We start from the raw sequence: 12,077 nt of genomic DNA, 5'->3' as shown, positions 1-12,077 counted from the left end.
AGACCGGGCTTTCCCACAGAGCTCTCAAAGAGTGTATGTTGTGTTGTTGGCGTAGGTGATTGTGTGCAATGCAGTCATGCATAATGTGCTTAATAGTATGGGGTGCTGTGTTGCATCCTGGACAGGCATCAGCGATGGAGTCATCCAGCCTCTTCTGGTAGCTTAAGAGGGCTGGATGGTGCCCACATCTTAGCCTGGCCAGGTGGACCCTGTCCTCACGAGGGAGATAGAATTCAGAAGGGTGGATGTCAGGAGGCCGTGCATGCAGCTGTGTGTTGTCTTTAAGTGACTGAATGAAGCGGCAAGTGATCTGAGTGTGGATATGCTTCTGGAAGCTGGTCTGAGGTGGGCAAGGGGGGAGAGATAACAGTATTTGTGTATGGTATCATGTTCTGGGTGTTGTTTTGATGTTCCTTGGTGTGGGTGGATGTGCTGCCATATAAGATAGTGGATGTTGTGCGTTTGTGGAGGCTGCAGCAAGAAACTGGGTGCCTCTCATGTCTAGGTGATCCTTGACTTTGAGGACTTTAGTTTCTTGATGTAGGTGGTCCGTGGGTGTAGTAGCTGTGCAGCCTGTGATTATTTTTTGAGCCTTGTTCTGTATGGCCTGTAGAGTGTTGTAGTGTGTTTTGGCGAGGTTAGAAGCCCAGGCAGGGCTTGTAAAATTCATCACTTAACGTATGTATTGTTTGTATACTGTGGTGGTGGTTTCTTTATTGTGTCCGAATGTTGTATGGGCAAGTGACCTCAAAGCACTGAGTCTTAGTGTTATTTTATTTTTAATGTTTGTGATATGTTGTTTAAATGACTTTGATGTATTGTATGTTACACCAAGGATTTTGTGTGTGTGTGTGTGTGTGTGTGTGTGTGTGTGTGTGTGATAGGGGAGTGTTGTTTATAGTGAGGTGTGGGATGTGACTGTGCTCTGCTGTCCTGTTTGTGAGAAGGGTCACTGTAGATTTGGCGGAGGCTATTTTGAGCCTGTTTGTGGTAAACCATTTGTGTAGTGTGTTGAGGTAAGGTTGAATGATGTGTGCAGCTGTGTTTGCATTTTGGTGCATACATGTAAGTGTTATATCATCTGCATAGGAAGCTATGTGTATCTGTGGTGCAGGGTGTGAGTATGTCGTGCATGTATAGGTTAAAGAGTGTAGGGGACAAAACAGATCCTTGGGAGACGTCGTTTGTGAAGTTTCTGATGTTAGAAGACTGACCGGCAAATGTTAACGTGTGCACATCTGCCTGCTAAGTAGTTTGCCAGCCATCTTTTTGTGTTATTGTGCATGTCTGTGTTGAGTATTTTATTTGTGAGGTTGTGGTGGGGGATGGCATCAAAAGCTTTGCTAATGTCTAGTGTGATTAGGAGTGTTCTGTGTGGTGGCCTAGCTGAATTCCTGCCATCGAAAACTCTCTGTGTAAGGGTCTGTAAGAAGGGTGTTTGTGGAGTGTAGTGGACTAAAGCCATGTTGTGACTGGGCTAGGGGAATGTGAAGTGTGACTAGTTGTAGTACCAGCCATTCAATAACTTTAGAGGGGGTGCAAAGGAGTGTGATGGGGCTGTGTGAGGAAGGTAACGAGGGGAAGTTGAATAAAATCATTGGAGCTAACAAAAATACACCACAGTATTATGCCATCAAGATGAAGGAGTTAAGTGGGAGAAATTGGTCACAGATGATAAAGATGATGATGATGATGACGATGATGATAAACACTGGTTCTCTAAGAAGCACATGAACCACCTACACAAATGGTAAAAGTGGTAGCCATCTTTTTACTTTAGCTAATTTATATACTGTACCTAGGGCATCATTTCTTTTGTTACTGCAAAACTGAACTTAATGTTTATAATGTATTCAGTACAACATGTCTGACACTTTACTGTGTATTTGAAGTACCATCATCTTACTCTGAAAATAAAAAATATGGTATTAATGATTAATATTTATATTACACCCCAATACACAAAAACTGTACCTTGATAATATACTTTATTTACTGAATACGAAAAGATCCACAAATCTCTCCGCACAAACACAATGATTCTTTATGGACTAGATAACCTCTCGACTAGATCATGAATACTCAGTATTGCTTATTTTTTGTTTCTGCTACAACACACTAAAGTCAAACTTCACCATTGTGCCTCACACTCATATTTCTCCCAGGGCAGCTGTCATCACTGCAGTTGTAGGGAATGAGCAGGCAGCCCAGGGATGGACAGTTGGGTTCATATTGTCATGGGTCAGGAGGCTGTCTTGCACCTTTTCCTTATAGTTAATTTTTCATACTACAATACTTTTCACTGTAAGTTATTTATATCAGCTAAATGCCAGTCTGCATAAATATGATGAACAACAATATTAACATGCCATATGCAGATACCAACCATTAAGGAAACGGTGCTAGGGAGGCTTCCAAACCAGTGAGAATACAGGCTATGATGCTACATTGACTTGTGGGGGGGTGAGCCGCCACAGGAAGGCAACGGAAAATGCTGTGGGGAGGATCTGATGATACCAAGGGCCATACTCTAGTTGGTGTAGGAACGAGACCTCGCAGCACCTCCTCCTTAGTATTCTGCATGTAACACTTTATTATTCCCTACAATCTTATTAATACTTTTAATCAGCTGTTGTTGCTTAACCGCAGTCTGTCCTGCCAAACAGACTCAACCACCACAGATAAGTAACTGCTTCAAAGGAAGTATTCTACAGGTGCAGCATACACCATATATGGAACTGGCACCCTCTTGTGGCAGACTGCACTTCACTTGGGTTGGACCAGGGTTCATCCCATGACAAAGTGCAGGGAAACATAAGGTTTGCTCCTGGGTGGACACCGCAGCTGCTCCACTGAGGGTCACAGTGCCATCATGCATAGGCTCCTCTTCAGTGCTCCTTTTACCAATAAACTACAGCAATGGGATATCTCCTTCTGTGGTGCACAAAAACACTGGTTATCAATGGCCTGTTTTACCCTTTTGATATGAAAGGCAACATGTTAAAGTAATCACAGAATGCCTAATACCAGGTCCATATCTTTCACAGTTTAGTTTCAAATTAATTACATTCTAGGATTTGTATTGTGAGTTAAAAAAATACAAAATACTTTCATGGCACAGTGTTTTAGTAGGAATTGTATTTTCCAATACGACTCTGCCAATTTCAACATCAATATCTGTCACAGAAATGCTAATGTGAATGACAGAGGATGTGTGTTTTGAGGTTCACTGAATTATAAATATAAAATCCTTCAATTTCCTTTGGATCAAACATGAAAACTATTTATATCATGTATATCACTAAATACTAAACTAACAGTAAACTGCCAATGCCTCGTCCAAAATTTGTCCGCAAAACATTTAAAATTAGTGTCCCTTTCTGACAAGTGTGTAGCAATCACCCACCGCACTAGAAAGTATATAACTATGGGTTAAACCTGACACAATATACGTAAATAACCTACAAGATATTATTAACATGCCAAATGTAGAAATAATGTGGTAAGGAAGAGGTGCTGGGACGCATCCTAAACTGATGAGAATATGGCCCCAAGATGTAGAGTGGGATGTAGGAACACAAGAATAAAATTCGAGCTGGAACATATTGTACAGGATGCAAGTTTGAGATTACAAAGAAGCAGCTTGGGTAAGAGGAATAAGAGGTGGGGAAAGGGAGAGGGATGGGGAACAGGGAAAATCACAAAGACAGCAAGTGCTAGAAAACAAGAACACCACACTGAAAAGGAAATAAAGCTGAGAAATTGGGTGTAGAGGGTATGGTATGGGAGTACCCAGGAACAGCCTGGGTAAAAAAAGGAATACCTGTATAAGCAAGGAATGGGCGAAGGATGGGAATAAGATCTGGTGCAGGACAAGGACTGGAGTAAGAAAACAAAGTGGGATAAGTTGCAAAAGTAAGGCCGAGAAGAATGGAAAACAGAGTGTTCAAGAGATCAATGAGAATGGGGAAAAAGTGAGGTGGAAAGAGGAATGTGAGGAAGGAGAAAAAGGTGTATTCTGGAAGAAGGGTGAAGCTGGAAAACATGAAGCAAGGGATGTATAAGAAAAGATTAAGGAAAAGGCATAAGGAAAGATTAGTATGATACAACGTGAGAAAAAGAATGAAAGTCGGGGAGACATAAAGAGTAAGAAAGAGGCAAGTATGGAAGGATGAAAGTAAAATACAGTGAGGAAAAAGTTTAAGGAAAATGTATGTACAGTATGGAGACAGGTACAGAAAGATGGGAAGAGAAGCAACAGGCACCGAGAGGAGAAAAATATGATGATCTTAAACCGGAAGTACAAAATGGGGCCCAAATTACAGGAAAAGAAATGGAATGAGATGAGGCAATGCAATAAAAGGGAGGATCAATGGCCACAACAAATGGAATAGGTCAAGGATCAAGAAAACCTGACCCCTTCCCTGTGCATGTATCATTTTACTTTTGGAACCAACAAATAGTTTTATTCAGTTTCAAACAAACTTTCTAAGTTGGAGGAGTTAATTACAGCCTTCATTAGTTTCCTCAGTACTGATTTTAATACTGTCATTGAATAAAATCGTCTGGTGGTAGCAAGAATAAAATGGAAAGTGATGTTCTTGGGTTGAAAGGCCAATAGATAGGATGGTAGGAATCATGTGAAAGCATACATGTAAATAAGCCAGCCCAGTGAATAAAAAAAAAAAGTAAAGCATAATTATGTTAAGAGTGAACATACTTGTGATTAATGATGCTACACCCAGTCCACACTTAAAATCTAGAATGTGTGCAAGGAAAATGCTACATTATTTGAAACAAATATGCTTCTGGGTCATGACTGTGGAAAAAATATATATAAATTATTTCAATACAATGTTACAAGGAATCACAGGCAGCTTTATTAGAAGGAAAAATCTGTTTAATCATATTAATGTAATAATGAAATAACTTTATATGAAAAAAAAATCTAAATGTGGACTCCCTGTTTTTCACAATGGATTAAGGTAAGAGTGAGCTAGATCACAGGTGGAACTGGAATTAACAAAGAATTAAGGATATTCAAACTACAGACAATAACCACTTCATTCTCATAATGTACTCTTCCCCTTGCTTGTTGTCTTCATACAATTTTATTCAGCTTGGGAAAGACTTCCTGAACTAAAGAGGGTAGATACATCGTTCATTAGCCCATTCAGAAAGAAAGATCTTTCAGAAGTTGATTAAAATTGTCTGGAAATAACAAGAATAAACTGTACATGGACATGAATCATACTGAAAAGGATCAAAGGTTAGGAACCACTGAAATGGTGGACTTATACGTAATAAACTGAAAGAAGTACAGCATAAAGGAGTGCTAAATTACTTCAAAAACTTCAATGGCCTACAGGGAGGTTCCTAGTTCCTCTATAAGAGTGGCGTGCATTTGAAACCTCACTGAACAAAAACCCAGAACACTCCAGTAACAATGCTAAACCCTATGAAACATTAAGAGCAATTATTATCATTAGCTTAGGAGACTTTCTTACACCTCTTCCTTTGTGGCTTATTCTGCATACTGCACCTTATTATTCTCTTATGTTTAATCATCCATCACTGAATACTTTATTGCACATCAGTTGCACAGGGACCTTGGGTACAGTACTGACATTTGGCCCTTAATGGAATTACAGTATGTGAGCAACCAACCCTAGCCAGTCTCTTGGACTTAAAGCATTATGGGTCACATCCAGTTAGAGGACCTTAATCCACAAGAACACCAGGCATTGGTAACATGTGAAAGAATATTAACCTGCCATATGCACCAACATAGTGCAAAGGAAAAAGTGCTATAAAGCCTCTCAAGGTGATGAAAATAGAAGCCCAAGTGATGCAGGCTGCTTCTACCGTCTTTCACACGCAGCTAACTGGCCAAACTTAACCCTTTGCATCTGATGACACATTATTTTACAGTAGACTAAGTCCTTGTTATATGTCAAAGTTATGTTCTAAAATCTTACAGCTTTTTCCATACAGCTGGTACTATAATTTGGTAAAAACTGGCAAATCAGTTTCAGAGGTAGCAATGGAAATTTAATAAGCACTCATGCCATCATTCATGGTGGACTTTATGGGGAGAGAGAGAGAGAAGAAAAAAAAAAAAAAAAAAGTGACATAGCAAAGACTTGCTGTATTCCTGCTGCCTCCACACTGTTTAATTCAGGTTGGGGAAGACTTTGAAATTGAGAGTAGATAAACATAATGAGCCTTACATTACAACAAATCTTCCCTAAGTTGAATATAATTACATGGAGGTAACAAGACTAAATAATAAATACATCATCATGCTTGGGGTTATCTCTGTGAATGGGAAACATACATGGAACATACAGTGTACTCAGTCCACACTTTTCTATACTTTTCACATTACTGTACAAATAATTTTTAGTCATTCATTCATTCATTGCCAGACGCCATGTATCCCAAACGGGGTGGCCAACGGCTTAGAGTTAATTGTTTTACAGGGAGGGGCACTAATCCTCCACCAACCCTACTTGACAAGTAGTCATTAGTGAGAAAAAAACAAATGAGACATTTCTTCTTGGACATGTAGTAGTGTAAAAAAAATAAGTAATTAATAAATATAACTGACTGCGATAAGACTTGACTTTAACACTGATCTATCTACAAATGATGACACAATTAAATGCAAGATCCTCAAGTTTTAGTAGACTCTCTTCTGCACCTGGTCACTGAATACAGACACTGTATACAAAATTCATCACTTGCCGAAAAGTGACATTGGCTGGAATTATTTCATATCTGCACAACCATCAACAGTATACTAAATTATGACACCTGTATTATGGCAGTTGTCACATGGATTTTTCACTCTGCAAACTTAAGATTTACAATGTACATAAACTAAGTTCCACAAGTGCTATATATGATGTACTAACTTATCACAAGTTGTTCTCTATCCTGAACAATGACAGACTGGCATGATTTCCTCAACACTTGAGTAACATTGACTCAGCATCCTTATGCTGAAACTATGTGGGCTACTGGTTACTTTTAAACACTGAGGTAACAAAAACTCACCATCATAGCAAAATACCTTTTCCTCAAGCATCTGTTCCAAGGTTTAAGCATATACTCTCTCATAATACAATGTATTCTTATCACTGATCAAAACTGTACATAATTTCTTGTTAGTATATAATTCAAGTAGCTGCATATTGTGAAAAAACTATACAAGTACTTTTTTTTATCAAAGGAATGGAGACAGAGGGAAAAATTACTAGAGGTCTTCTTAGGGAGGGAAACTACAGGATGACCTGCTGATTTAGGACCATATTCTTGTCATGTTAGGAGGCCTTACAGCACTTCTTTCTTAAAAGTTTACTTCAGTATATACATTAATATTTTCTCATATGTATGTAAGCAATTTGTTATTAACACTCACTGTAGGAACAATCCGGGTGTTTCATTCCAGTTAACAAAAGACTTTTTATTCAGCCGAGAAAGAACACTGGAGTGGTAATTATCCTTCTCATGGTTGGAAGAATTCTAGCACTCTATTCCAGCTAATGTAAGATTACTTTATTCAGTCAGTCACCGGAGCCTGATACTTTATATTCCACCCCAGTTTAATTATCTTTTTAATGCACATGAGATACAAACTGTGTAGATAACACGAGTGAATGTTTGCATATTAAGTGCAGAAAAAACTGGTAAGGAAGAGGTGCTACAGTGCCTACTAAAGTGAAGAGAATACAGTTCTTTGACTCTCATGAGATGGTGGATGAGTGTGGATAATATCACAGGGGGCTACTGAGACAGGAAGGTTTAATTACCACAACTATATGGTGTGACTCAGAAACTTTCCTCTACTTAATAAGGCTAAGATACACTACAGAAATGGATAGTGCCTGCACACCATGAGCTAGAAAAGTGTGACAAGTGCAAATTAATACAGTACTCGTGTTGTGAAAATATGATACTACAGATTTATAGCACTTATAATCCCTGTAGAATGAATTTTAAATGTTAATTATGATTTATGGGTGCTGTATTTATTCTTGTATATGAAGGAGTACTCAGGGTTTTCACACAATAAACTCTGCACTGAAAGTTGACTGGAGGCATAAGATCTATGTGGCATATAGGCAAGATTTTCAAGCAAGAGAGCTATATGCATATATCATCCTGGTATGGACAGTATAGCTGACATGTATACCAGTCGATTCAGGAAGTCTCTTAATCTTTCGAGGGCTGTGGTAAAGATGGGTCATGAGCATCCATACCAAGCAATGTCCATACGCATATCGTTTAGCGTGTAATCTTTTTCTACATTCGGCATTACTCATACTATATATACTGTATACATACATATATATATATATATATATATATATATATATATATATATATATATATATATATTATATTTTAGTATATATATACTGTATAATAATCAGTGTTCTTCTTGCACTAAACTTCACGATCATGCCACGGGGATCACTTTCCACTTGGACTCGATTTTACTGCCTTACTCACTTCTGAGGGCTTCTGTGGGGCTTTACTAGCAGGAGTCTGAGGTTTCTTTGCTGGTACTTCCTCTTCCTCCTCCTCCTCCTCCTCCTCCTCCTCTTCCTCTTCCTCTTCCTCCTCATCTTCTACTTCTACTACTTTCCGCTGGACTGTTTTTACTGGTGCTTGCGTCACTGGCACTGGCTTTGCAGGTTTTTTCTCTTCCTCCTCCTCCTCCTCCTCCTCTTCCTCTTCTTCTTCCTCCTCTTCCTCTTCCTCCTCCTCTTCCACTTGCACTGGTTTCCGTATAATTCTCTTTCTCACTATTACCTGCACTTCCTCTGAAGATGATTCTTCTTCTTCTTCTTCTTCTTCCTCCTCCTCCTCCTCCTCTTCCTCTTCTCCACTCTCCTCAGCCTCTTGATTCTTTGCTTTGGTACCCTCACTCTGAAAACAGCATTTTTTTTTTTTTAACACTATTACACATACAATAAAGCAGACAAACACCATATTCCATGAGGTAACAGAAGGCACTACTCTAAACTTTACATCAGAGACTGCTCACCTCATAAAACAACACAACTTACTCTTGTATAATTCCCCTCTCCCAAACAGATGACACCATTACAAGGCTCCAGCAATTAAAACAACAAAACTGACAACAGAATCAGAACAAAGAAAACAGAAAACTGGAAAGCCTTTTGGCTTTATGAAATGCTTAACATTATCACCAAATTACAATCATGTACCTCCAAGCTCCATGCTGCCATCACATCAAACACTCAGTACACCCCCTCACACACAGAACAAGGAAACATACTATTGAACAACTGTGACAACGTAAGTTACCTTGCTCCAACTTGCATCAAGACTGAATTACAATCTTCTCTGCACCGACAGTCCTTTCCACTCAATCACAACATAAATCCCTTTACCTTATAACAAATACATAACACTATAAAGAAAATAATTCTACAAGCACAGAGCCAGATAACATCAGCAATCTGCACCTGAAACATTTAGAACCACACAACATCCAGGCCCTCACAAATATTAATAACTTTTCATATACATATATACTGTGGCATTCTCAACATTTGGAAACACAGAACTATCATCACTATACTCAAACCAAACAAAAACCCAGCACACTCTTCTTCATATAGACTGAAAACATTACTTAGTCTACAATCCAAAATAACCAAATGCCTGATTCTTAACAAAGCCACACCTCACAATCCCCTTGCTCCCTCACAACATGGTTTTAGAGAACTATACTCCACAAACATCTTACTAACCAACCTCACACAACATGCATCCAACAGCATCAACTGTGTGAGACCTACACATCCTACAGTACACTCCTAACAACAACAGACATTATTAAGGCTTTGATGTCATCCCCTGAAACCAAATTATCACCATAATCTACAACATCATGAACATGAAACTTCCTTAACAGGTTCCTCAGGGTTTTGATCTTTACCTACACCCTTTAACCTACAGTATACATGCAAGACATTCTCACACCACAACCACCCACAAACACTGCTTCATAAGCAGATGATATGACAAAAACAACTGCATACCACATTAATGCACACTGTAACCTGACTATCTTAATACAGTTTAGGAATGGGTCACAGACGACAGACTGATGACTGCTTCAGTCAAGTCTGCCACCACACTTATCACCAGTGAGAAACATGAACACAAATACACCTCTAATAACACAGTGATGTACCTGTGCCACATACTCCATCCATCAAGACCATTGGAGTAACGTATGACACTAGACACACCTTCAAGGCCCACAGGTAAGCCATTATGAGGAGATGCACCCCTAGACTAAAAGCACTTACAGCTCTTACAAGGACAAACATTAGGTAACAAAATGAAACACTCTCCTTACTCTACTAACCATAAATCAAATCAGTGATGTCCTATACTTCCTCAGAAAGGGCTCCCATCCAATCTATAACTTATTACAAAGCCTTCCAGACCATACAGAACAGCACCATATGTATCACCACTGGCTGCACCAATATTATTCCTGCAGCTCATTTACATTCTGAAGCTTAAGTTCTCATGGTTAGGATTTATCTCGATATGAGAGGCACACAATTCGATGTGGCAGCTTTTGCCAACACACAATACCCCTGTCATTATGGTAACTATGCCATTTGTGTACGTTCCACCTGTGCTAAACACCACTGGAGTGGATAGATAAACCCTACCTACAACTGATATATCTATTCTATCTATTGCCAGAAGCCTTAATCCCGTAAGAGGTGGGCACAAACAAATCGCCTTCATATTGCCCGGTCCCCTGCCATTTCACTGTCCTTCCCCCCAGCTCACCCCCCCCCCCTCATATACCTCTCCACTCCATCCTTCCATCTCATCCTTAGCCTCTCCTTCCCTCTCCACCCCTCCACCTCACTCACATACAATCTTCTTGTTAGTCTCTCACTCTCCATCCTCTCCACATGGCCAAACCACCTCACTGTATTTCTCCTAATGCTCTTTATCACATCCACATCCACAGTGCAATGCTCCTTCACTTCCTCATTTGGCAGTCTGTCTCTCTATGGAACTCCACATGCTTCTCTCAAATACCTCATTTCTACTGCTCTCGCTCTTGAGTTGTGTCCTTCCGACAAGGTCCAAGCTTCACTTCCATACATTAGAGCTGATATCATGCAGCGACTTTTTTACTTCCATGCTCACTTCCCTATTTCTTATCACTGCTTTCAAAGAACCAGCAACCTTTCTTCCTTGTGGCACCCTTTAAAGCACTTCATCCTCCAAACTTCCATCCTTCTTATCACACTACCCAAGTATTTAAATGCACTCACATTATTCATTACCTCATCATCCAACCTCACTGTATATTCAGTGACTTCATTTCTCTCGAAGAGCATAACTTATTCACCTTTAGATTCCGTTTCTTACGGACACTCTCAAACTTACTCGCTAAGACTTGCAGTTCCCCTTTGTCTTCACTTAACAATACATTCATAATACATTATCATCTGCAAAAAACAATACAGGAAAATTTCAAATGATGCCCTCTGTCATTAACCCCTTAATCGCGGGTGTCATTCCAGAATGACATTGCAAAAACTGGACCAAACCGCGGGTGTCATTCTGGAATGTTTGTGAATATTTTGAATACCGCACGTTTTTACCGCGCGCCAATTGTTTCAAGGGAGAGTAGCTATTAAGTTCTTTCACTCCAGCCGACCCCCACCTCCCTCCTCCCACCCCCAGGGCCCCCACCTCCCACCCCCCGGGCCCCCCACTCCACCCCTGACCAAACACGCATCAGTATCTGTCCAGCTTTGTGAGTGACAACAGCGCTGATGTGGCAGTGAAGTGCGGGCAATTACAGTGCCTTTTACCTGCCTCAGTGAACACAGAGTGGGTGTTTATCGTATGTGCAGTGTTCATATATGTTTATAGTATTATTATCAGAATGAGGTTGGCATTTGGTAATGGTATGTGAGCGAAAAATAGTGATTTTAGATTGCTCACTTCTAATGGCCCTGCCCATCCAGTGATAGTCAACGAAATCATGAAACCTA

General features: G+C 39.8%; 1 protein-coding gene across 2 annotated transcripts in view; it reads right to left on the bottom strand.

The window, feature by feature from the left end:
• Positions 1–1,974: 1,974 nt before the first annotated feature.
• Positions 1,975–12,077, bottom strand: part of RIC-3 (RIC3 acetylcholine receptor chaperone) — a 488,355-nt gene continuing 478,252 nt past the window's right edge. For both annotated transcript variants that reach the window (XM_080266705.1, XM_080266706.1), the window contains one exon: positions 1,975–8,937. In XM_080266705.1, coding sequence (XP_080122831.1) covers positions 8,479–8,937 — 459 coding nt within the window. In that variant the 3' untranslated portion in view covers positions 1,975–8,478. The remainder of the gene's footprint in view (positions 8,938–12,077) is intronic.

The sequence above is a fragment of the Coenobita brevimanus genome, chromosome 21 (genome assembly GCF_032717465.1).
Source record: "Coenobita brevimanus isolate Jiangsu-jjx chromosome 21, ASM3271746v2, whole genome shotgun sequence".
Lineage (NCBI taxonomy): Eukaryota > Metazoa > Arthropoda > Malacostraca > Decapoda > Coenobitidae > Coenobita > Coenobita brevimanus.
Note: the sequence above shows the minus strand (reverse complement) of the source record. Positions and strands in the feature narration are given on the sequence as shown.